General features: G+C 36.7%; 1 protein-coding gene across 2 annotated transcripts in view; it reads left to right on the plus strand.

The window, feature by feature from the left end:
- Positions 1–26,946, plus strand: part of CTNND2 (catenin delta 2) — a gene marked incomplete at its 5' end in the record, with an annotated part of 948,683 nt that overhangs the window by 471,218 nt on the left and 450,519 nt on the right. For both annotated transcript variants that reach the window (XM_082623542.1, XM_082623543.1), the window contains 2 exons: positions 23,015–23,049; positions 24,040–24,156. In XM_082623542.1, the coding sequence (XP_082479668.1) occupies positions 23,015–23,049; positions 24,040–24,156 (152 nt within the window). The remainder of the gene's footprint in view (positions 1–23,014; positions 23,050–24,039; positions 24,157–26,946) is intronic.

Consider the following 26,946-nt stretch of genomic DNA (forward strand, 5'->3'; position numbering starts at 1 on the left):
ATATGTTATTTGGATTAACATTAGAGAAAAACCATCTCAAGCATGTTGTCAGTGATTGTATGTTACACTTGTTCATGCTATATTTTCTATACAGTTATCCAGTTAGATTAGGTTAGATACACTCTTTACTTGGGGAATTTGCTTTTTCCATTCACGTATACTACACAACATGTTTGAGCCAGGAATATAGGATTCATTCTTTTCCCAATTATTTTCTAACATTTAATTATGAAAAGAAATTAAACATGCAAGTAAGTTGAATCTGTTTTACAGTGAACATCCATAAACCTACCACCTATATCCTACCACTAACAGTTTGATATATTTGATTTATCATATTTATTTATGTATTCATCTATCCATTCTCTATTCATGTTATTTTTTATAACAAACAAATTTTATTTCCTGATGCATTTCAAAAAATCACAGACATAACTACACTTCCCCTCCAAAATATTTCAGCATGCATGTCAATAACTAGAGTTTAATATTTATCTCCAGTTCCTATCTTTTCCTTTGAAGTATAATTTATATGCAAAGAAATGCACAAATTTTAAGTGTATCATTCATCAAGTTTTAATAAATAACACAGATGTGTAACCCAAACCTCTATCAAGGTATAGACGTTGCCCATCACCCCAGGAAGTTGATTCATGCCCCTTCCCAGTAAGTCTGTAAACCTCCACCCTACTATCTCAAAGGCAGCCTTGCTGTTACTCTGTTGTTGTTGTTTTTCCTGCCATCAGTTAGTTTTGCCTGTTCAAGAGTTCCATATTAAGTGAAACCAAGAGTATGCATCATTTTGCCTGAATCTTCCTTTGTTAAGCATGAAACTTTGGGATTCATCATTACTATTGTGTGTATCCACAGTTCTTTCTTTTCCATTACTAAGCAGCATCCCATTGTATGAATGGACCACAGATTTTTTTTTAATTATTATTATTATTATTTTTGCTGTACGCTGGCCTCTCACTCTTGTGGCCTCTCCCATTGCGGAGCACAGGCTCCGGACGCGCAGGCTCAGCAGCCATGGCTCACAGGCCCAGCCGCTCCGCGGCATGTGGGATCTTCCCAGACCGGGGCACAAACCCGTGTCCCCTGCATCGGCAGGCAGACTCTCAACCACTGCGCCACCAGGGAAGCCCCACAGATTTTTTTTTTAATCCATTCTCCTATTGTTGAGCATCTGGGCTTTTTCTAATTTGGGGCTATTTTAAATAAAGCTGCCAAGAACATTCTCGTACAAGTCTTTTTGTATATATATGTTTTGATTTTCTTGGGAAAATATCTAGGCTTGGAATCTCTGGATCATTGAGTAGGTGTATGTATAGTTTTGTAAGAAACTGGCTGACCTTTCCCCACAGTAATTGCACAGTTTTACAGTCCCACAATAACATATGAGTTTCAGTTTCTTCGCAGCCTTGCCAACTTTTGGTAGTATCAGTATTGTAGAAATAGCCATTCAAGTGAGTATGAAGCACTGTCTCATTTTGGTTTTAATTGGCCCTTCTCTTGTGACCAAGGGTATTATTTCTAAATTTTCTTACAGATAATTTTAACATAGGTATTTACTGCTAGTACAGCAATCTTAAAACTATGAAAAACTTGATGTGGGGAAAATTCACATACATTTTCATTTTTTTTAAGAGCAGTTTTCCCTATAAAATTTTATTACATAACTAATTTTAACCCTTTTCTTTCCAAGACATCTAAGATATTAAAATATTTGCTGTTGCAAAATGTATGTGCATGAACAGAGAATTACTGTAATTTGTTCAAAGCAAGGTGCCCCTGTAGTAGTTTCTCATTACTTTATATGTTTTTTTATTTGTTCGTTTGTTGGTTGTTTTTGGGGGGGGGGTTGCCTATCATTTTATTTGGTTTATTCTCTCATACTCTTTCTCCTTCTGATAGATTCCAAATATCAGTGTTCAGTTGAAACTACCAATCTCCCCCCTGACACTTCCCTTTTACCACCACAATAGCATTAGAAGAAATATTTCCCAGGCTGAATTACATTCTGCAGAGCTAAGCTAGGATGTTGTCTAGAAATGTTAAACTGACTTAAATAAGTTACTGATGTTTATTTTTCTTTCATCTTTAGCTCCTGTTAGAAACCTGCCATGTCAGTACTTCCTTGGAGTTCCCCTCCGTTCTGTTGTCTAATTTTATCCTATCATTTTTTTTTTTAAGATCTGTTCAAACCACATTTCTGCCCAGATAGCTTCCCTGGTGAATTTCACTTTTTTATTTTTTTTTTCTGGTCTATGTGGTTATATGCCCGTGTATGCTAAGTTAACAGTTTCTATGTTACCCACTCTTAATTTATAATTTTATACATTGTTTCCATTTCAAACTGTATTCCTCAAGGTAACAAGTCTTAAGTGTTTTACTTTTTTTTTTTTTAATCTCAACCCCAGAAGCTTATTGTATGGAGTCCATCTAGTGTGTATTCACTTTCATTCAATGTAAAATTAAATAAAATACAAGATTAATTTACTCAGGGTACAATGAAACAGATAGTTAAATGTTTGACCCTGTATTTCTGCAAGTATTCTTCTCTTCAAAACAAAATGCAGAAATACATTATCCCTTGTAAATTTAAAAGTCAATCATTAGATCAGTTTCCTTTACTACTGTTGGCTGCCAAGGAGTGTTCTGTGCTATTCACGTTGTTTTGATTATCTGTTACCTTTGATAAACTAGCCCAAACCCTAGTGGCTTTAACAACAAACCCCGTTTTACTTGCTCAGGATCCTGTGGGTGAAGAATCCAGGCAGGGTTCATGTGGGTATCTCTCTTGCATGTGGCATTAACTGAGGTCATCCACTCTACTGGCTGGGTTCTCAAAAGGAAGCTCCAGGAAGGGCCTCCACGTGCCCCCCTCTCTCCATGTGTCTAACTTGCGCTTCCTCCCAGCATGGTTGTCACCAAGTAGCCAAACATCTAATACAGAGGCTGGCTTCCAAAAGGAGCGTTCTGCCATGAAGATGTCTACAACTGTGTATCTCTGAAGGCCCAGCCTTAAGAAGTTAGAATGTTACAAAGCATCACCTCTGCTGCATTTCACTGGTCTAAGAAAGTCATGAGCAGTCCAGATTCAAGGGGAAGGGGAGTGAAATCACTCCTCTGTGGATGCAGTGGCAAGAATTTGCAGCTAACTTTATCACTCATCTTCCTGACATAAGTGTGTCTAGCTAGTTTAACTGGCTAGACTTCTTTAACCAGGATTCACTGCTTCACTGGAGCTGTAGAGTATTAGTCTGAAAGCTCTGGGGTGATTTTCTGACCTCTCTATGAAGTTGTGGTTTTAGCTGAATTCCCAGCAAGAGCTCTTTTTCACCTTTCACCTCTATGTGCAGAACACAGGCTTGGGATGTGACAGCAATGCAACACCTTCCACCTCTATGTGCAGAACACAGGCTTGGGATGTGACAGCAATGCAACACCTTCCACCAAAAGAGGGCTCAGGAAAAAGATGAAGAAATTCCTTAAAAATCCTCTAAAAATGACATAACCTCGGGAAAGAATAGCTACCGAATGCTATTTTATTTTGCATAAAGGTATTTCTGGTGACCAATTCTCAATAGGTAGTATATGCTAATTATTTTTTTTTCAAACAGTGATGATACCTTTCAAGGACCTGGGCATGTTAAACTGTTTAACCCTGTTGCAATACAGAGCCCACATTTATGGCACAACAGGCTAGAGTTCTTTACTGGATCTCTGGAAAAGATAAAACGGGGGAGATACAAAGTATGACCCCTATGCTTAGCTTATTTTGTACAGGCTTTACATTTTCCTTAGGTTAATGCTAAGGTTAAATAATGGCATTTCTGTTCTCTACTCCCTAACCTCTCTGACACAAAATACTGTTCCAACATCCAAATTAGGACAAAAGAAGCTTGGTGCTTTTGGTGGTAATGGTGGGGTGGAAGGTGTGTGTGCATGTGCACGTGCACACACATGCAATTATATGACGATGGCAAGGGGACAGGAAGTCTAAGTAAATGATGGGAAAATAAAGAAACACTTATTTTCATGAGTTAAATAAATTGACATCGAGTCTATCTTGTCTAGTCACCATGGGTAAAATCAATCATTTTCTAGGATAGTGCATTAATTATATAAAATTCTAAGTTTGGGGGAATTGAAATTTTTGGTATTTTCCTATATTTTGAGGGTCAAAAAGGACAAAATAAATGAATTATGATGTTTATTTTTGTTTTGACTTTCAGCTTCCTTTTTAAAAATTTCAAATTATTCTTACCTAGTAATTATTTGTTTATGTTTCTTCCAGGTTTATTAAAATATAATTGACAGCACTATTTAAGATTAAGGGGTACAGCCTCATGATTTGACTGACATACATCATGAAATTATGACCACAATAAATTTAATGAATATCTGTCATCTCATCTAGATACAACATCAAAGAAATAGAAAAAAAAATTGTTTTCCTTGTGATGAGAACTCTTAGGATTTCCTCTCTTGACAACTTCATCTATATCGTATGGCCGTGTTAATTATGTTCATCATATTGTACATTACATTGCCAGTACTCATTATCTTATAACTGGAGGTTTGTACTTTTTGACCACCTTCAGCCAACTCCCCCTCCTCACACCCCTGTCTGTGAGAGCCACAGATCTGATCTCTTTTTCCATGAGCTTGCTTGTTTGTTTTTGAAATATAATTGAGTTAGAGCACTATGTTCATTCCTGGTACACAACATAGCGATCTGGTATTTCTGTACATTTCAAAATGGTCACCACGGTAAGTCTAGTTTACTATCTGCCACTGCACAAAGATATTACATAATTATTGATTATATTCCCCACACTGTGTGACTCATTTGTCTTGTAACTGAAAGTTTGTACCTCTTAATCTCCCTTACCTATTTCTCTCCTCCCCCTACCTCTGGCAGCCACCTGTTTGTTCTCTGTATCTATGACTGTTTCTGTTTAGTTATGTTTGTTCATTTGTTTTGTTTTTTAGATTCTGCTTATAAGTAAAATCATACAGTATTTGTCCTTCTCTATCTAACATTTCATTTAGCATAATACCTCTAGGTATTATTATTTTTTTAAGTGAAGTACTTTTATTTTATTATTATTTTTTACTTATTTATCTATTTTGGCTGCGCCAGGTCTTAGTTGCAGCATGTGGGATCTTTAGTTGCGGCATGAGAACTCTTAGTTGTGGCATGCATGCAGGATCTAGTTCCCTGACCAGGGATCGAACCCAGGCCCCCTGCATTGGGAACATGGAGTCTTACCCACTGGACCATCAGGGAAGTCCCTTTAAACTATTAACCATTTATACAATAAAGCAAGAGAAGTATGTCTTCCTTGGTTCTGGAGGAATCATTTTATTCTGTTTATGTTCCATTCCAACATTTTACTCCTTTTCATATATATATATGTGTGTGTGTGTGTGTGTGTCTGTGTGTGTGTGTGTGTGTGTGTGTATAATTTTTAAGAATTTTTTTGATGTGGACCATTTTTAAAGTCTTTATTGAATTTGTTACAATATTGCTTCTGCTTTATGTTTTCGTTTTTTGGCCCTGAGGCATGTGGGACCTTAGCTCCCCAACCAGGGATTGAACCTGCACCCCCTGTATTGGAAGGCAAAGTCTTAACCACTGGACCACCAGGGAAGTCCCTCATATATTTTTTTAAAAAAATAACTCATGTTAATTTTTTAAAAGTCACCTTTTAAAGTAATCAGTAACGCAGTTCAACCCCACCAATAACAAATAAAACAATACAATAATTACATTTGTTCTCCTGGTTATCTCCTTATGAACAGGAAAAGAAAATGAAGAAAATCTCTACTCTGGTTGGGATAGCATTTTCTCCTAGGTTGATACTGACCTGTGCTTTGAAGGGTGTGATAACCTGCTTACTGAAGGCACTTTCATTTTACTTTTTTGAAGCTTTTAAAAAATCTATGCAGAATACCAAGATCTAGTTTCCATGGTACATTTTCTGTGAGAAGAGCTCATTAGAGTAATTTATTGGGGCTTGTATGACTTAGAAATGGGTCCAACAGGAGCTAAACCAATACCACCAACCCATTTCATGTAGAACAGTAAGCACATTAGGTGATGAAGATTTTGTCAGTTCCCCTCCAGCCAGATTAAACCAACAAATTAAAAATGAAGGATGCCTGCATTGCCTGAAAATTTCCTGAGCTGCTTTATCAAGGCGTCCTCTGGGGTCCTGATTTGCCGTATTGCCTTCGACTAACATGGAGGCATCCAAAGCAGAACAGGGACAGCAGCCACTGATGACTTCAGATTGATCTTCATATAATTGTCCCCAATTAGCAACCCCTAGGAACACATCATGGAACATTTATAAGTGAAAATAATATTTCATTTAACAGGAAGCTTGAGTGAATGAAATATGGCAATGGGCTTAATTAAGGAGAGGAAAATTAGTGTGTTCAAGTCTGTAGGATAAGTAGAATTTAACAATTGAAAAAGAGAGATATTACTACATAGTGACATTAAAAAAAGTAGCACTTCTGGGAAAGGACGGAATTTCCTATGTGTGTGGACATCACCCTCACTCCTTACCCCACAGAGGAAACATTTTGCCCACTGCAGCCTTCTCTTAAATCAAGATATACACTGAGGTTTAGAAAATAAAAAGGTTATATGTAAATTTAGGTATACAGAAATGTAATAAAGGTTTTGTTGTTTTTATAAAAGGATTTGTCATGGTGCAACATTAGATAATATGTACTCTTGAAGTATTTAATATTTGGGGCAACTGATAGCTTAGCAGCTGATTAGTGAATGTTTTTATTCCAGTTGAGGTTGTACAAGTCAAAACATCCACTCAGGAGATTACTTGCTTATTCCAGTGATGTTTTATGACAGAAGTATAATAAAAATGTTAGCATTCCCTTTTTTCACAGTGCAGTTCTAAGGAAGACAAACTTCAGGGAGATAAAGGATACACTTAGAATACGAAGTGAATGTCCTGCCTTTTACTGACTGTGCTCATCTCCATCTGTGAACAAATTTTTTGAGTACCAGGCACAGAACTTCCTATTTTGAAGTACAGAGATGTGAATGCTATTTGGCCTCTGTCCTCAAGGAGCTGACAATCTGGCAAAGACAAATATTAAAAACAAATCATCGTAGCATGTTTTGATAAGTGATAGAGCTGCTCTGGGGTCTCCAGGGATGCAGAGCCTTGATCAGCCTAGACATCTAAGGCAGGTGGCTGAGACTGCCTTCTTAAGATGGGTCACAGGGTCCTCTCAGATGGAGCGTGGTCTTCAAAGGAGTTTGCTTGGGTTTGATCTCACAGACAATGGGAAACTACAGAAGGCTTTGGAACTAGGGATTGCCATGATCAGACTTCTGCTTTAGGATGTTGATTTCAGTGAAATGAAGGATAATTGATTGGAGCAAGAAAAGACTGAAGACATGAAAAATAGGAGAGAGGCAGTTGGGTGGAGTGAATCGGGGAGAATTAGGGGGGATTGATTGATGTTCTGTTTGTTCCCAGGACCTTCATATACATTTTCATTTCATCCTACAGAAGCAAGCTGAGGTAACTCATGTGTAGAGCTGGCTATATAATCTGCAGCGTCCAGTGCAAAATGAACATTTCAAGTTTGTTGTTCAAAAAGCAGGAAGGGTGGACCCATGAAGCTGTCCCTGATAACATTATCTCAGTACAAGGGAGGAGACTGAGGTTAGAGAGGGGATGTGACTTCGTCCATGTTCCTCTCTGGCAGGGGGAAATTGTGATGAGTTTAAAGAAAAAATTATTCCATGACACCTGTTAAGGGACAGTAAGGCAGACTCTATTCAAGGGGGGCTACCACAGTGGGGTTTTGTCATAGTGGGGAGAGATTGGGCTCAATGCCAAACATAAGGAAAAGGGGGAATTTATTGCTAAGGAACAGGGTGGGAGTCAGTGGATGGAAAATCACTAACAGAAAATGTCAGGAGGAAGGGAGAGATTCTGGCTAAACAGACCTAACAGGATTCTTACTGAAGGCAGGCCAGTGATCAGACCTCATCACCTGAGGGAGGAGGGTGGAGAATGAGGAACCTGACCAGATGTCAAGGGTGATCAAATATCGAGAGTGGGGGGTTCTGGTTGACCTGACCTAGGATTCTTGCTACAACTGGACTTTGAGAAGAAAGACATGAGAACCCAAGATTGAGCCTAGTTGAAAAGAGAGTCCAGAGGAGCCAAACCCAAGTTTGGACAAGGAGAAGGTCATCGTCCATGGGAAGAGTTACGCCTGTCCTCTGGGTGAGAGATAACAAAACTTGAGTTTCAAGGGATATTTACAGTGGCGAATGGATAGGTAGAGTCTAAGGATCTTAAAAATGAGTTAGGGGAAGAAATGCTTTAAATATCTTGAGGGCATTAGTAGATATTTTGATTCATTGCTTTTTAAACAATTTTATACATTTGACAGGCAGTACAATTGTTTAGTGACACCTCACATTCAAATCCTCATTCTTTCTTAAAAGGAGGAAAAATACAGCTGCCATGTGATGGCAAAATGAGAGAAGGTGGGGAGGCTGATCTAGCTTTTCAGTTTCAAATATCTGATGTTAAATGTTGGAAAGAGGCGCTTCCCTGGTGGCACAGTGGTAGAGAGTCCGCCTGCCGATGCAGGGGACATGGGTTCGTGCCCCAGTCCGGGAGGATCCCACATGCTGCGGAGCGGCTGGGCCCGTGAGCCATGGCCGCTGAGCCTGCGCGTCCGGAGCCTGTGCTCCACAACGGGAGAGGCCACAACAGTGAGAGGCCCGCGTACCACAAAAAAAAAAAAAAAAAAAAAAAAAATGTTGGAAAGAAAGTGATTTTCTTAATGCATGATTTTTTTCCATTGCAATAAATATGGAAAGAAACGGCCAGATGTAATCACGTAGACCAGTTTCCAGGAGTCAGGATGCGGGGAGGGGATCATGAAAGTCGATTGCCACTACTAGTCCCACTATGAATTAGCGGGAGGAGAGGTGCATACCTGCCAAGTGAGAGCCTGACTTGAATGAACTTGCTTCCCAGAGAGCCAGTGAATTATATCGTTTGAGGTCTCTTAGATTCACGTAGGATGCATTAAGACCTATGTTTTGCTTTGCTACTGTCAGCCAAAATGCCATTTTGAATTTTCCTCGAAAGCATACAATGGTAGAAGTGAATGTGGGGATGAGCAGGAAGCTGAGATATAATGGATAAGTTTTCATTGAGAAGCAGCACAATTCCTTGCATCTGATTGGCAATGGGCAGTATGATTGGTTATATTATGCTCCAGGGGAAATGCCTTCATTTACAGAACAAAGCAGAAATGAGATGAGAGCAGGGCCACTTGAGCTTTGCCTGTTAAGGATCGAGAGAACAAAAAGGATAATCACAAGTGGGTACTGGTGTGTTTTTTTTCTTTTTCCTTTTTCTTTACTCCACTATTCTCAATCTTCTTTTAATCCTAATTTAATTATTACATGAGAATAATTAACTGATTGCATGTAGGAAAATCAGTTCAAGGCAAAGAAATAAAGTGACACTGAACCATACCCCACTGAACTGTTTTTTTTACCTTTTTATTTTGAAATGATCATAGATTCATAGGAAGTTGAAAAATAAAATCCACAGAGAAGTGTACTATAACTTCTCCCAGTTCCCACCAATGGCAGCATTGTGTATGACTATATATGTAGCACAATATCAAGACCAGGAAATTGACATTGGCACCATCCACAAATTTCCCCAGTTTTACATGCACTCATCTGTGCATGTGTGTTCAGTTCTATGCCATTTTATTACCTAAGTAGCTCCTGTAAGCACTGCCACGATGAAGATTCAGGACTTTTGCATCACAAGGCCCCCTCCTGTTACCCCTGTTATAGCCACACCCACACTCATCCTCCCGAAGCCCTGATGACCACTAAGCTGTTCTCCACTCCTATAATTTTGTTATTTCAAGAACGTTATTTATATTCTTCCCTCAGCATAATGGCCATGAGATCTTTCCAATTGCTGCTTGTTACATACATCATAATTGGTTCATTTTTATCATTACCTATGTGTCCTTGGTATGGATGTATCAGCTTGTTTAACCACTCACACATTGCAGGACATCTGGTTGCTTCTAGTTTTTGGAAATTATGAATAAACTACTGTGAACATTTGTACACCCCTTAAACGTTTGAACTGAACCTTCAAATGGTTTAAAGACCACTCGCTACTGGTTGTAAGGAAGTAAAGATATGATGAGAGCTGTTCATGAATATTACATGGTTTCTGCTCTCTAAGGGCACAAAAATTGAAATTTATTTTCACAAATCATCTGTTGGTACTCAAAGTCATAAAACAGAAGATTCAGGTTTGTCTTTCCTATAAAACAGTCAATGGTGACAGTCAATGGTGATTTGCATAAATTTTCCTTAAATATCTAAGGGGTGTTAGCTTCATTTATATTAATAAAATTATATCAATTCCAGTCAAACCCAGTACCCAGGTTTTAACATATCTGCAATAGACCACACACTTATGCAGAAGAGCATGTGAAAGAAAAACTATGAGTACATCAGTGTGTTTTAGAGGAAAGGAAAGGTGAGATGGACCAATACGCATATGCATGTTCACACACACTCACACATAAACACACTTTTCACCCACTCACACACACACAAGATCACCCGATCACAGGAAGCTAGGAAGACTTAAATTTAAACCCTCCTTTTTCCCAGTGATGTCCCCAGGTTAAGGTGCTCCCTTCACTGAGGGGACCCTAACAATGGGCATATTTCTGGAAAATTGAATGCAAAAGACTGAAACGTGGAACATCTGAGAACCTTGGTAGGGGCTCCACCTCTGTCAGCAAACACACCAACTAACCTTCTCTTGCCTAAGAAATCAGTTATGAATGATCAGACTGCAAAATACAGAGACTTTCTGTTCACGCTCAGGATCAATGAATAAGGCGTTCAGGTTAAGCAGAGACCTAACTGTGAGTTACGATGAATACCAAAGGGGATTATTAACATAACAATGTATATAACACGGTAGTAAACACTGAGCATATAAACCACCAAAACTATTCAATTTTTGATAGTTTGGAAAGCATTTCAAAATATTATAAGATCTCAGAATCATTTGATTAACAGTATCCCTGGTCATCTGCAATTGCAATTTATATATTCTAATCTATGGAATGCTCACAGACAGAGATAATATAGTACTTTATTGCCTAGTGTGGCTGGCATTCAGAAATTTTGCTTCAAGTACTGTAAAATTCTTGTGTACTATTATAAGCATCTTAAAAAACACCTAGTGCCTGCGTGAGAAGTCTCCCAAAAGACTGCAGAGGGAAATATAACATGAGAATTTTCTAGTTTATAATTCACCATTTGTTCCTTATTCTGATATTGAATTTTACACATAATATGTCTATTGTAGTATAACTACAATCAACTCCAAAACTGTGAAAGCATTTCCAAAAGAGAAACTTGACAGTATGTCTTTCCCATGGTAAGAACTTGGCTTTATTTAGATAGTACATTTAGGGTGACTGAGCCTAGGGCTAATTCTTTCTGGTTACTAGAAACTGGAGTATGTATTTTGAAGGGATCAAGACAACACAGAATTCCTGTTTATTCCCTCTCGTTTCACTCTAGCTGGCCAGCTCACAGACCTGACAGTGTTGTGGTGCACTGTGATAAACACTAGGGCCATCTATATCCAGGCCGTGGCCTGGGAGCCTTACTGCTTTGCGGTATCAGTTGCCTGGATAATTGGTCAGTCGCCACGTCCAACAAAATTAGCTTAGGGACATGAATTTCCCCTGCCTCAAACTAAAAAGAAATGACTAATAGCAATTTGGGTCTGGTTCATTTTCTTCCAGGGTTTTGAAAATAGCAAATGGTCTTTATGCTTCTTATTATGGCAAGAACAGTAGTAGTTGTCAGGTGAGGCAACCTGTGTGGGTTTTTTTAAGCCCCAGGAAAACCTAGGGTTTGAAAAGCAAGTCATCTTTCTTTGGAAATCACAGACTGCCTCTTTTCCTTCCCAGTTTAGTGTGGAGAAAAAAAAAAAAAAAAAGAAAGACAATTTAAATTCTGCAAAGCCTGTAACATATTTGCGTGATAATATTCATTGGCCTCCAACATTGACAAGTGGGATTCTATAAGATGACTTATTGAACTTTCAGTTCTATGAGTTATTCTCTCTCAGGACTCTATTCTTTTGCATGTGATAATGTTAGCTTCCTTTGTTTTGTTTTGTTTTTTAACATCTTTATTGGAGTATAATTCCTTTACAATGTTGTGTTAGTTTCTGCTGTATAACAAAGTGAATCAGATATATGTATACATATATCCCCATATCACCTCCCTCATACGTCTCCCTCCCAGCCTTCCTATACCACCCCTCTAGGTGGTTGCAAAGCACCAAGCTGATCTCCCTGTGCTATGCAGCTTCTTCCTTCTACTTATCTGTTTTACATTTGGTAGTGTATATATGTCCATGCCACTCTCTCACTTCGTCCCAGCTTACACTTACACCTCCCCATGTCCTCAAGTCCATTCTCTACATGTGTCTTTATTCCTGTCCTGCCCCTAGGTTCATCAGAACAATTTTTTTTTTTAGATTCCATATATATGTGTTAGCATACAGTATTTGTTCTTCTCTTTCTGACTTACTTCACTCTGTATGACAGACTCCAGGTCCATCCACCTGACTACAAATAACTCAATTTTGTTTCTTTTTTATGACTGAATAATATTCCATTGTATATATGTGCCACATCTTCTTTATCCATTCATCTGTCGATGGACACTTAGGTTGCTTCCATGTCCTGGCTATTGTAAATAGAGCTGCAGTGTACATTGCGGTACATGGCTCTTTTTGAATTATGGTTGTCTCAACCCAGTAGTGGGATTGCTGGGTCGTATAGTAGTTCTACTTTTAGTTTTTTAAGGAAACTCCGTACTGTTCTCCAGAGTGGCTGTATCAATTTACATTCCCACCAACAGTGCAAGAGGGTTCCCTTTTCTCCACACTCTCTCCAGCATTTATTGTTTGTAGATTTTTTGATGATGGTCATTCTACCACTGTGAGGTGGTATCTCATTATAGTTTTGATTTGCATTTCTGTAATGATTAGTGATGTTGAGCATCCTTTCATGTGTTTCTTGGCAATCTGTATATCTCCTTTGGAGAAATGTCTATTTAGGTCTTCTGCCCATTTTTGGATTGGGTTGTTTGTTTGTTTGTTTGTTTGTTATATTGAGCTGCACAAGGTGCTTGTATATGTTGGAGATTAATCCTTTGTCAGTTGCTTCATTTGCAAATATTTTCTCCCATTCTGAGGGTTGCCTTTTCATCTTGTTTATGGTCCCCTTTGCTATGCAAAAGCTTTGAAGTTTCATTAGGTCCCATTTGTTTATTTTTGTTTTTATTTCTATTTCTCTAGGAGGTAGGTTGAAAAGGATCTTGCTGTGATTTATGTCATAGTGTTCTGCTTATGTTTTCCTCTACATGTTTTATAGTGTCTGGCCTCAAAACTCCATTTTGAGTTTATTTTTTGTGCTTGGTGTTAGGAAGTGTTCTAATTTCATTCTTTTCCATGTAGCTGTCCAGTTTTCCCAGCACCACTTATTGAAGAGGCTGTCTTTTCTCCATTGTATACTCTTGCCTCCTTTATCAAAGATAAGGTGACCATATGTGCATGGGTTTATCTTTGGGCTTGCTCTCCTGTTCCATTGATCTGTATTTCTGTTTTTGTGCTAGTACCATACTGTCTTGATTACTGTAGTTTTGTGGTATAGTCTGAAGTCTGGGAGCCTGATTCCTCCTGCTCCATTTTTCTTTCTCAAGATTGCTTTGGATATTTTGGGGTCTTTTGTTTTTCCATACAAATTGTGAAATGTTTTGTTCTAGTTCTGTGAAAAATGCCATTGGTAGTTTGATAGGGATTGCATTGAATCTGTAGACTGCTTTGGGTGGTATAGTCCTTTTCACAATGTTAATTCTTCCAATTCAAGAACACGGTATATCTCTCCATCTGTTTGTATCATTTTTAATTTCTTTCATCAGTGTCTTATAGTTTTCTGCATACAGGTCTTTTGTCTCCATAGGTAAGTTTATTCCTAGGTATTTCTTTTTTGTTGTAGTGGTAAATGGGAGTGTTTTCTTAATTTATCTTTCAGAGTTTTCATCATTAATGTATAGGAATGCAACAGATTTCTGTGCATTAAGTTTGTATCCTGCTATTCTACCAAATTCATTGATTAGCTCTAGTAGTTTTCTGGTAGCATCTTTAGGATTCTCTATGTGTAGTATCATGTCATCTGCAAACAGTGACAGTTTTACTTCTTTTCTGGTTTGGATTCCTTTTATATCTTTTTCTTCTCTGATAGATATGACTAAACCTTCCAAAACTATGTTGAATAATACTGGTTAGTCAGCAACCTTGTCTTGTTCCTGATCTTAGAGGAAATGGTTTCAGTTTTTCAGCACTGAGAACGATACTGGCTGTGGGTTTGTCATATGTGGCCTTTATTATGTTGAGGTAGGTTCCCTCTATGCCTACTCTCTGGAGAGTTTTTATCATAAGTGGGTGTTGAATTTTGTTGAAAAATTTTCTGCATCTATTGAGATGGTCATATATTTTTTTTCTCCTTCAATTTGTTAATTTGGTGTACCACATTGATTGATTTGCATATACTGAAGAATCCTTGCACTCCTGGGGTAAGCCCCACTTGATCATGGTGTATGATCCTTTTAATCTGCTGTTGGATTCTGTTTGCTAGTATTTTGTTGAGGATTTTTGCATCTATGTTCATCAGTGCTATTGGCCTGTAGTTTTCTTTCTTTGTGACATTATTGTCTGGTTTGGTATCAGAGTGATGGTGGCCTTGTAGAATGAGTTTGGGAGTGTTCCCCCCTCTGCTGTATTTTGGAAGAGTTTGAGAAGGATAGGTTTTAGGTCTTCTCTAAATGTTTGATAGAATTCACCTGTGAATCCATCAGGTCCTAGGCTTTTGTTTGTTGGAAGATTTTTAATCGCAGTTTCAATTTCAGTGCTTCTGATTGGTCTATTTATATTTTCTATTTCTTCCTAGTTCAGTCTCGGAAGGTTGTGCTTTTCTAAGAATTTGCCCATTTTTTCCAGGTTGTCCATTTTATTGGCATATAGTTACTTGTGGTAATCTCTCATGATCCTTTGTATTTCTGCAATGTCAGTTGTTACTTCTACTTTTCATTTCTAACTCTGCTGATTTGAGTCTTCTCACGTTTTTTGTTGATGAGTCTGGCTAATGGTTTATTAATTTTGTTTATGTTCTCAAAGAACCAGCTTTTAGTTTTATTGATCTTTGCTATTGATCTTCATTTCTCTTTCATTCCTTTTTTTTTTTTTTTTTTTTTTTGCGGTACACGGGCCTCTCACTGTTGTGGCCTCTCCCATTGTGGAGCACAGGCTCCGGATGCGCAGGCTCAGAGGCCATGGCTTATAGTCCTAGCCGCTCCGCAGCATGTGGGATCTTCCCGGACTGGGGCATGAACCCGTGTCCCCTGCATTGGCAGGTGGACTCTCAACCACTGAGCCACCAGGGAAGCCCTGGGTGTATCTTTTTAACCCATGTTTGTTTGATCTCTGTCTCACACACATATGTGTGTGTGTTTGTATTTATACACAATATTATTTAGTCAGTGTTTTAAATATTTTCATAATTGGAGTTCTGCAGTACACGTCCTATGTGCAATTCATATTTTCCCCTCTTATTTTGCTTTTGACCCTGACCCATGTTGATACATTTTGTATCTGGCTAATTTGTTTTACTTGCCAAATAGTGTTTATTGCACATTATATCATATAGAATATGGAATCATATTATTATATTTATCCATTTTCCTATTGCTGATCACTTAGGTCATTTCTCTTGTTTTGCTACTGCCAACATAGAGGCATGAACAGTCTTGTACAAGTCTCCTGGGCACACGTGCACAGGTTTTTCTCAAGGCTCTACCAAGAAGCAGAATTGCTGGATGATTGGGCATTTGCTCATAAAACATTATTGGGTATTGACTGATAGCTCACCCAAGTGTTTCACTAATTTACTCTCCCACATACAAGGTATGAGAGTTCATATTTCCTCATCTCCTCTTCAACACTTAGTAGTCAGACCCTCTAATTGTTTTACAGCCTATGGAGTATAAAGAGGTATCTTTCTATTCCCATTCTTTCACTTCCTAATAGGGTTGAGTATCTTTTAATGTGTTTGGTGACCATACATTCCTGATTTTTCTGCTCTGCAGCTGCTTGACATATATTTGTTGACCTCTCTTCTATCTGATCATTTAATCTCTATTTCATTGATTTGAAGGAGTTATTTATTTGTTCTGGAAACTAACCCTTTGTAAGCTGTGTGCATTGCAAATATCTTCTCTCAGGATGTGGCTTGTTTTTTCAACTTGGTTTCTGGTGTTTATGTTTTCGTTTTTAATTGCATAGGAGTTCAATTTTTGAGCCAAGTGTGTGAATAGAATATTAGTTCAGAATGTGGCCTCTAGAACCAGATGGCCAGGGTCAGAATCCTGGCTTCATTATTTGCTGGCTGTGGGATCTCCAGCAACTTCTTTAAGCACTTTTTAACCTTACCTTAGTTTCATTATCAATAAAATGGGAAAATATCACCTCTCTCCAAAGTTTTGTCATGAAGATTAACTATAAACCAGTTAGAATATTGCCTGTTGTAATGTGAGAGCTATCTATGCATTAGGTACTAGGATTTTTGCTTGTGATATACTGGTTTAAAATTTTGTTCCTGGGCACCACAGTGGCTTTGGGACAAGTGCCTGCGTGTGGCCACATCTGCAGGAAAAGAGTGTTTCCTGTCTGTGCCCTGATATCTGAGGACAGGCGCTGCCGACTTTTTTTTTTTTTAACATATTTATCAGAGTGTAATTGCCCCACAATGCTGTCTCCACTGCACAATGAAGTGAATCAGCCACATGTATACATGTGTCCCCATATCCCCTCCCTCTTGCGTCTCCCTCCCACCCTCCCTATCCCACCCCTCTATGGGGTCACAAAACACCGAGCTGATCTCTCTGTGCTATGCGGCTGCTTCGCACTAGCCATCCATTTTACATTTGGCAGTGTATATATGTCCTCGCCACTCTCTCACTTCATCCCGCACTGACAACTTTTATCCAGGATATTTTTTTCTTAAATAGCAGCACAGAATCTTCCTTTTCTGGAGGCTCCCATGTGGTTTACTCTATATTTTCTCAGGTTTTAATTCTAGAAGGAAAAATGTTTCCACCTGCTAATATAACCATGATTCCACTGAACTGGAAGTGAAAGCTGCCACTCAAAAACTTCAGATTCCTCATGTCTCTGGAACAACAGGCAAAGAAGGGAATTATGGTGTTAGCTGGCATAATTGATCCTGATTACCAAGTGGAAATTGGTCTGCTATTCCAAAATGGAGGAGGGTTACCTGGCATATGAACACTTCTGCTACTTGAAATAAGTCACAAATTAAGTGAGTGGCAGGATTCTACTTCCCATTAAAAAAAAAAAAACTGAAAAGAGGATGTCTTCTCTTTCCTTCTCCCTGGTTGTGGGGATGTTTTAAGTTTAGTCAGCTGGATGCCTCCACCTGGGACTTGAAGCTTGACCTGGTGACACAAAGAACCTGAAACAGTTGGAGATTTTTAGGGTGGTAGCAGCAGAACCAAGTGGTTTCCCATTCATACTACTCCTGGAGCCTGACCTCGGCTGTGCTTTCAGCTGCCTGACCTCTTCACTCTTGCACATTTTTCATGGTTGGTGTTTCAGCTTTCTTGTCAGTTTTGTGAGGTCCCAGAAGTTCTTCCAATAAATTTCCTTTTTGCTTAAAAAAAAAAATTTCTTTCCTAGCACTACCAGTCTGTATATTATGTGTATGTTTAAAAGGTAAATGTTACTTATGATAGTTTTTGTTATAAATATACATATATTTTTTTCCTCATAATAACTGAGTTCTGAAACTTATACAAAGTTATATTTAAATATAGACTAATCTAAATTACATGTACATTTTTATTAATTTTAATTCTTTAGAAACTATTTCTATTTAAAGAAATAGAATTTCAGTAGTGAAAGCAAACTTTATTTCCTGAAATTGAACATGCATGGAAGTTACAACAACCTCAGAAATGACTTTTATGTTATATTAAACTGAATGATATAATTGGGAGAAAGCCACGAGTACTTCCTAAACACCTGAAATAAGAGTGTGTGAGACATAGGCATAATTTGTGTTTATTGAATGAATAAAGAGTTTGCTTTTTATAAAAGCATCCATCCTAGAGTGGTCTTTAAGAAAAAGAATCAAATGCACAAAATATGCAGTTGTATAGAATCCCCTAACAGAGAGAGTAAAGTGTGCACTTAGAGGAAATAAAATCTAAACCCAGTTTCTCTTGGGACTTCTATTTTCTGTGATCAGTCATACTTGTAATGCATTTTAACTAAGGAATCAGGAAACCATTTAAGTGATTAGTGCTCTTTGTCTACTCAAAAGTAGGATGCTCATGCTTTGAGAGCATAGTTTCATATTCAGTGTCAGTGATATTTTTTCAATTTTAATAAAAAATGTTCCTTCTTATATCTGTTGCATGTAAAATCAAAACACTTTTGAAAGAGACAAACAAAAAGTAAATATTATTTAACAGTGTGCTGTGTAGTTCTGTATATGAAATCACCCATTATGGTGGATGAGTGGATAAATCTCAAAGGATGCATGAAAGTGGTGGCACCACCTTATTTGTGCTAGGGTGACCCAAAACATTGTCTTCCAGCTCTAAACTGTGGAAATGAAAGATGGAGAAGTAGAAAATTCCTTATGAACTCAAATAATGGCACATTTCTGTATTAGTCAGTGTGACATTTATTCTACCGAAACAAACAACCCTCCAACTTCAGAGTTTCAGCAAAACAGTGGTTTGTTTCTCACTTGTGTTGTGTCGTCGCTGGGTTGGCGGAAATCTTCCCTTCGCACGGTGACTCAGAGACCCACCTCAACTCAGGGCTTAACAAGGGAGTGCATGGAGATCGCGTACCTGCCCTTCTGTTCTTGGGGAAGGAGGTGGCACCTGCCCCCATCTACATGCAAGGGGGCAGGGAAGTGTGCTTTTTAATGTGCCTGAAAGGAGAGGAGAACAGGGCTTTGATGAGACATGGGAGAAGCTTCCAGTGACTTGGGCGTTCTTATTGTTTCAAGTGGGAAGTAACAAGTGTGTTTCCCTCCATGATTTTTTTTTTGTTGTTGTTTTCATTGAATGGAGGATTCTTTAAATTCTGTGGTGCTTTACACTTTTCAAAAGTTTCAGACACATGATTTTATATAATTCCATAATAACCCTTTTTTCCCTCTACTCCCTTCTTCCCTCTCCCCACTGGTAATAACTAGTTTGTCCTCTACACCTGTGGATCTGCTTTTTCCCTGTTTTATTCTCTAGTTTGTTGGGTTTTTTTTTGTTGTTGTTGTTGTTGTTGTTTTTAGATTCCACCTATAAGTGATATTATACAGTATTTGTCTTTCTCCAGTAGTTGTCTTTCTCTGTCTGACTTTTTTTTTTCGTTTTTTGTGGTATGTGGGCCTCTCACCACTGTGGCCTCTCCCGTTGTGGAGCACAGGCTCCGGACGTGCAGGCTCAGTGGCCATGGCTCACGGGCCCAGCCGCTCCATGGCATGTGGGATCTTCCCAACCGGGGCACGAGCCTGTGTCCCCTACATCGGCAGGCAGACTCTCAACCACTGCGCCACCAGGGAAGCCCTGTCTGACTTATTTCATTTAGCATAATGCCCTCTAAGTCCATCCATGTTGCTGCAAATGGCAAAATTTCCTTCTTTTGTATTGCTGAGTAGTATTCCATTATATATCATATCTTCTTTATCCATTCATCTGTTGATGGACACCTCGGTTGCTTCCATAGCTTGGCAATTGTAAACAATGCTACTGTGAACATTGGAGTGCACTATCTTTTCAAAATAGTGGGGTGTTTTTTGGATATATACCCAGGAGTGGAATTGCTAGCTCATATGTAGTTCTGTTTCTAGTTTTTTGAGAAACCTTCATACTGTTTTCCACAGTGACTGCAGCAATTTACATTCCCACCAACAGTGTACAAGGGTTCCCTTTTTTCCACATCCTTGCCAACATCTATCATTAGTGTTCTTTTTGATGATAGCCATTCTGACAGGTGTGAGGTGATATCTCATTGCAGTTTTGATTTGCATTTCCCTGATGACTAGCAATATTAAGCATCTTTTCATGTGCCTGGTGGCCATCTGCATTTCCTCTTTGAAAAAAATGTCTATTCAGTTCTTCCGCCCATTTTTTAATTGGGTTGTTTATTTTTTGATATTGAGTTGTATGAGCTATTTGTATATTTTGGAATTAAGCCCTTTTTGGTCATATCATTTGCAAATACCTTCTCCCATTCAGTAGGTTGTGTTGTCATTTTGTCGATGGTTTCCTTTGCTGTAGAAAAGCTTTTAAGTTTAATGAGGTCCCATTAGTTTATTTTTACTTTTGTTTCCTTTGCTTTAGGATATGGATCCAATAAAAAATATTGCTGAGATTTATGTCAAAGAGTGTTCTGCCTACGTTTTCCTCTATGAGTTTTATAGTATCTGGTCTTAATCCAGTTTGAGTTTATCTTTGTATATGAAGATAGAGAATGTTCTAATTTCATTCTTTTACATGTAGCTCTCCAGTTTTTCCAGCACCACATATTGAAGAGACTGTCTTCTCTCCATTGTATATTCTTGCCTCCTTTGTCATAGATTAATTGACCATAAGTGTGTGCGTTTATTTCTGGACTCTTTATTCTATTCCATTGATCTATGTGTCTGTTTTTGCACCAGTACCATACTCTTTTGATTACTAGAGCTTTGTACTATAGTCTGAAGACAGGAAGCCTGATTACTCCAACTCTGTTCTGTGACTTTTGGAGTTGGACAGATTAGTTTAAATCCCTGCTGAGTTCCTTATGATGTGTGTGGTCAAGTTATTTAACATCAATAAGCCAGTTATTCCCCATCCACCAAAAGCCATTAGTGACTGTTGTGAATTAGCAGAGCCTTGGTATACAGTAAGTACTCAGCAAAGGACTGAACTGGTAAAAGGAATGTAGTAGCATAGAGATAGTAGTAAATCTTGAAGGATATAGCATGAGAACATTTTTATTGTATCAGAAAAATACTGTATTGTCTTCCTTGGGCTGCCATAACAAATTACTATAACTGAGTGGCTTAAAATATAAGACATTTATTATCTCACAGTTTGGGAGTCCAGAAGTTCAAAATCAAGTTCTATCGACAGGGCTATGTCCCCTAAGAAGGCTAAAGGGGAGGAATTTTTCTTAACTCATCCATGTTCTGCTGGCTCCAGACATTCCTTGACTTAAAGATGCATAGCTCCAGTCTCTGTCTCTGCCTCTGACCTTCTCCTCTGCATCTTTCTCCTCTAAGGATTTTTTTTAAGGACACTTGTCATTGGATTTAGGATGATCTTATCTGAAGATCTTTAACTTAATTACATCTATGAAAACCCTTTTCCAATAAGTAACCATTCACAATTTCTAGGGATTTAGTGTGGACATATCTTTTGTGGGGGAAGGGCACCATTCAACTCACTACAATTATGAAAGCATTTTCCACCCCTATATTAAATGCCACTTACTAAGTGAATATGCTTTGTAATTTTTTAAATATTAATTATAGGATTACATTTCTGTTTTAAGTGTTAAACTTTGCAGTTAGACCTTACTACTTTATCATGCTACATCTTTTTGAAGCAAGAAGTTGCATTGGACTGAATTTGTAATGTTATCATTTCATGTATCAATTGTCTATAGCTCTCATCATTGCAAAACCATTTTCCACTTTGCTAAAATGGATTGGCTGAGGAGAAAGATAGCCTAAAAAAGTCATATGTCTCTTAAGGGACTACTCTTATATTCATGTATATCAATCATGGCTATTCTGAATGCTGATTTATACCAGAGTTTCCTTTTCCCCTAGCAAATGTATTCAGAAGCCATCTCTAAGGTACAGATTAAAGTTCTAAAACCTACTTGCTGTTGTGAAACTGATGAGCTATTCATAGAAGCTGCTTGATCAGAGTAAAAGATCTAGTGAAATAAGGGTACAAAGTCATTCTCAAAATGATACCCATGAGTAATTGGCATCTAGATTTCTCACAAATTATTGACATATTAAAAAAGGGTATGTTGGAACTATTTGCATATATAATGAAAGAGCTGTTCATATTTAGAAATTTTAAATTTATTTATGTATTTTAATAAATCATTCAGAAAAAATTTATGTGCCTACATTGTTACAATCTGCACAGTATCTTTGGCATATCATTTAGATGAACAACCCCTTCTACCTGGGTCATTTTATAAGATGTACTTATAAAGTGAGAATTTGGGAACTGTATATTCAATTGGTGTAAAGTGTTATAACTTTTATATGACTTAATTTGAAATATAATAAACAGCTGAAAGGAACTCCTTATATGATATGTCTAGAAGAAGGTATAGATTTATTTTATCTCTTTATAATGAACATGGAGAAAGTTATTTCTTTATTAGAATACCTTACAAAGTCTACATTAAACTATTCAGATTTGTATTTTAAAATGACTAAAGTTGAATAGAACTGCATGTATGTAGAAATTATTGTAAGGAATAAGTATGATATGTTGGGATTTGTAAAAAATGAGTTATTCTTCTGAAAATTACTGAACGATGTCAATTTATAACATGCTAATACCTGTGATTCAAAAGAGGTATACATCAAACATATTAAAGTTAAGATCATGTCAAAATGGGATCCCTTTTCTCAGTCAGAAATTAAAGGGAGTTCCGTGGAGCCACCATTACTACCCTCATGTGCCTTTGTGACTTATAGTCTAGAGTTCTTTTGTTTCTAACCGATTCATTATACCTATGTATTCTCTCTTTTATAGTTCAGCAGAAGAGCAGTTTCACTGGCAATCACAAGGTAAAGTACAGCTTCTTTTTTTTATTGAAGTATAGTTGATTTACAGTTTTGTGTTAGTTTCTGGTGTACAGCAAAGTGATTCATATATATATATATAATATATATATATATATATATATATTATATATATATATTCTTTTTCATATTCCTTTCCATTATGGTTTATTATGAGATATTCGATACATTTCCCTGTGCTATACAGTAGGTCCTTGTTGTTTATCTATTTTACATAACGTAGTTTGTATCTGCTAATCCCAAACTCCTAATTTATCGATCCCCTACCCCCTTTCCCCTTTGGTAACCATGAGTTTGTTTTCTATGTCTGTGAGTCTGTTTTCTATTTTGCAAATAAATTCATTTGTATCATATTTTAGGTTCCACACACAAGTGATATCATATAGTATTTGCCTTTCTCTCTTTGACTTACTTCACTTAGTATGATCATCTCTAGGTCCATCTATGTTGCTGCAAATGGCATTATTTCACTTTTTTATGGCTGAGTAATATTCCATTGTATATATATATATATATATATATATATATATATATATGCACCACATCTTCTTTATCCATTCTTCTGTTGATGGACATTTAGATTGAAAGTACAGCTTCTTGATGAGCATTTATACTTACTGCTACATATATCTCTATTGATTAATTTTCTTGTGAACTTTAGGAAGAGACTTATGAAAATGAATATGACAACACATGACACTAAAATTAGATGAAGCTGTTCTGATAGCTCAAGATTTCGTGGGAGTTAATTTCTTCCAATTCCCTAGGAACTTTATGTTCTTCATGGATACATAGACTTGGCTGGCCTTGGTTTTTACTGGTGGTTGACCAAGGGTTACAATGTGATATCTAATGAGAATTTCAAAAAGGTAATATCTTTGGTTAGGATATTTTTGATTATTAAATGACAGTCTTAAGCTTTAATATTGACATTACCATGTATTTGTTCATGTCTTTATATATATTATATTTCAGATGGTCAAAAAGATATCGAAGATGAGCTCACAACAGGTCTTGAATTGGTGGACTCCTGTATTAGATCACTGCAGGAATCAGGAATACTTGACCCACAAGACTATTCAACAAGTGAAAGTAAGTCAAATGACAGTTAAGCTTGAAGACAATTAAAATATAAGAGCATTATGTCATTAATATTATAGTATTATTATAATTTATATCATGAGCCATATCTAATAGGACTTCAAGATGTGTTTATACTTGTTTTATCCATTTCACTCCTCTCTCACCTACTTCCTTCTGACATTACCCCACACTAATTCACATTTGATTAGAAACTCTCTTAAGTCAATAATTATCATCTAGATTTCTCACCAATTATTGACATATTGGTGATCCTCACCAATTCTCTGATATCCTTTTTGGCATCTAGAGTAGCACATTGTATGAACTCATCATTTAGTTGTTTAATCAACACAGTGTCTGCTTTAAAGTTAACTATCAATGCTTTACTCATACAGATTATTGTTGGTAGAGATCTTAAATGGTAGAGCAATTATATAACAAGATGGAAAAAATGATGTAATATATGCAGTACTATTTAGTACCATGCTATAGTACTATGCAATAACTCCTTCTAGTTCTATGTTTAGCTATCTTGAATAGCTATATTAATCTCAATAGAATATTTAAAGATTTCTTTCTTTTACTTAGTTATATATTTTTCAACCAGAGTAGCTGAGGCTTTGAAATTAAAGTTCTATGAATTGAAATGAGCCTCATTTTAATAAATCATAAAATTCTCTTGACCTATTTTAATAAAATCCCACAAAAAGCTAAAAATTAAATCATTAAAATGTACATTACCCTGATAATTTCTACATGAGAAATCAGTGGAGCATTTTATTCCTTAATTTAAAAAAATAAAATTTCCTTGAATACCCATTAAGGTTTGCATATAAAAGAAAGATATAAGAGTAAGATAGCATAGTGATCTCAAAACCATTTAATTTATATATTAGTTCATTTCTCTATGATCTTTATAATATCACGACTCTTAGGGTAACATCATCATGAATATCCAGATTTATTTTAACCATATGCATCCCCTTAATAAAACTCCTAAAGTAAGATGCAAGATTTGTATTATACTTGTTCTCTGTGTTTTATATTTTTAAATGTAAGATTGTTACCTCTTTTTTCTCAAAGTCTATAAATATATTTCTTTTGTAGGGGTAGTTATAGTTAGAACTATATTTAATTAATATTTGAGGCACATGTACTCATTTTATTATAGAGTAAGGAAAGCAGAGATAAAATACTGTCTCGGGAGGATGATATTGGCTATCTTATTTTTTATAGAATAATAGAGAAATATATTTTATTATGATTTTAGGAGGGGGATAACGTTTTATTCATAGAAAGTACAGAAAAAAGAAGGAAGAAAAGAGTAAATTAAGAAGCACATTAAAATAGAAGTGATAAATCAAGTATATCAATCTAACACTATATGTAAGCACTGAATTATCTGAAAAGAATAATTCAAATTTGCAGTAAATGAAAATAAAATAGTGATGTTATGTTTAATATACACACTTATATTAATGAAATAAATGTTGAAATTAAAGGAATAGACAAAGTAGTGACAGCAAATACAATGAACACAAGGAGTGGGATTGGGAAGAATAATGTGAGGTGAAGTGGAATTTAATGCAGAAGCACTAAGCAGGGTCAAAAAGGAATTATCCAGTAAAAATAATTTAACTTATAATTATGTGGTAAAATCTGGTGAATATGTATGTGCCAAACAAAATAGCACCTGGATATTAAAAATTATTAAAAATGAAAGAAGGTGATGAAAAGTATTGTGAACACTTTTTCTTTTAGTATTCAGAATCAGACTGAATACTAAAAGAGAAAGGCCACAGAAAGTTGGAATAAATAATTAACAAATCAATGCATTAAATAAATTAAAAACATTTTTTGAATAATAATAAACACTTGTTATATATGTCCAAGGAAAATTTATAAAAATTGATCAGCTGATGGACTGTAAAGACAATCCTAAAAATTAAAAAGCATAGGAAGACCACATTCTTTGATGATAATTCAGTAAAATTAAAAGTAAATAATAAAATGCTAAGCAATCATATAATCACATTAAAATTAAGAGACATACTTTTGGCCACTGTGAATCAAAACAGAAGCAAAGAGATAACTACATACTATTTACAAAGCAAATAGAATGGCAACTTTTTTTTTTTTTTTTTTTTTTTGTGGTACGCGGGCCTCTCACTGTTGTGTCCTCTCCCCGTTGCGGAGCACAGGCTCTGGACGCACAGGCTCAGCAGCCATGGCTCACAGGCCCAGCCGCTCCGTGGCATGTGGGATCTTCCCAGATAGGGGCACGAACCCATGTCCCCTGCATCGGCAGGCGGACTCTCAACCACTGCGCCACCAGGGAAGCCCAGAATAGCAACATTTTATAATGAAAACATAAGTGTATGGTAAAAAACTGCACTCAGAGGAAATCATAATTTATTATTAAAAATAAAAGAAAAAGTAAAGTGTTGTGTATTCATTACTGGGACACCTTAAAAAGGGTTAAATAAAACAAAAGAAGCTAGGAAGATGGAAATACTAGAAGCAATGCAGAGATAAAGTAATATAAAAAGGAGTAGAAGAAATAAATAAATGAATACTAAAAGAGATAAATCAATAAAATAATAGAAAGGATAAGTATATGAACTTAAAAAAAAAAAACTTTAAGTCAACTAATAATCCTGAATTTATGAATTGAGACACTCTGCTACACCCAGAAGAGAAGTAGAAAGAACTTTTAGTGTTCACTTTCGTATTTCTGCAGAATGTTTTCAAACACTATCTACAAAAGGTGTATCTTCATTATGGGAAATTTAAAAACTC

This window comes from Mesoplodon mirus (genome assembly GCF_964341445.2).
Source record: "Mesoplodon mirus genome assembly, chromosome: 5".
Lineage (NCBI taxonomy): Eukaryota > Metazoa > Chordata > Mammalia > Artiodactyla > Ziphiidae > Mesoplodon > Mesoplodon mirus.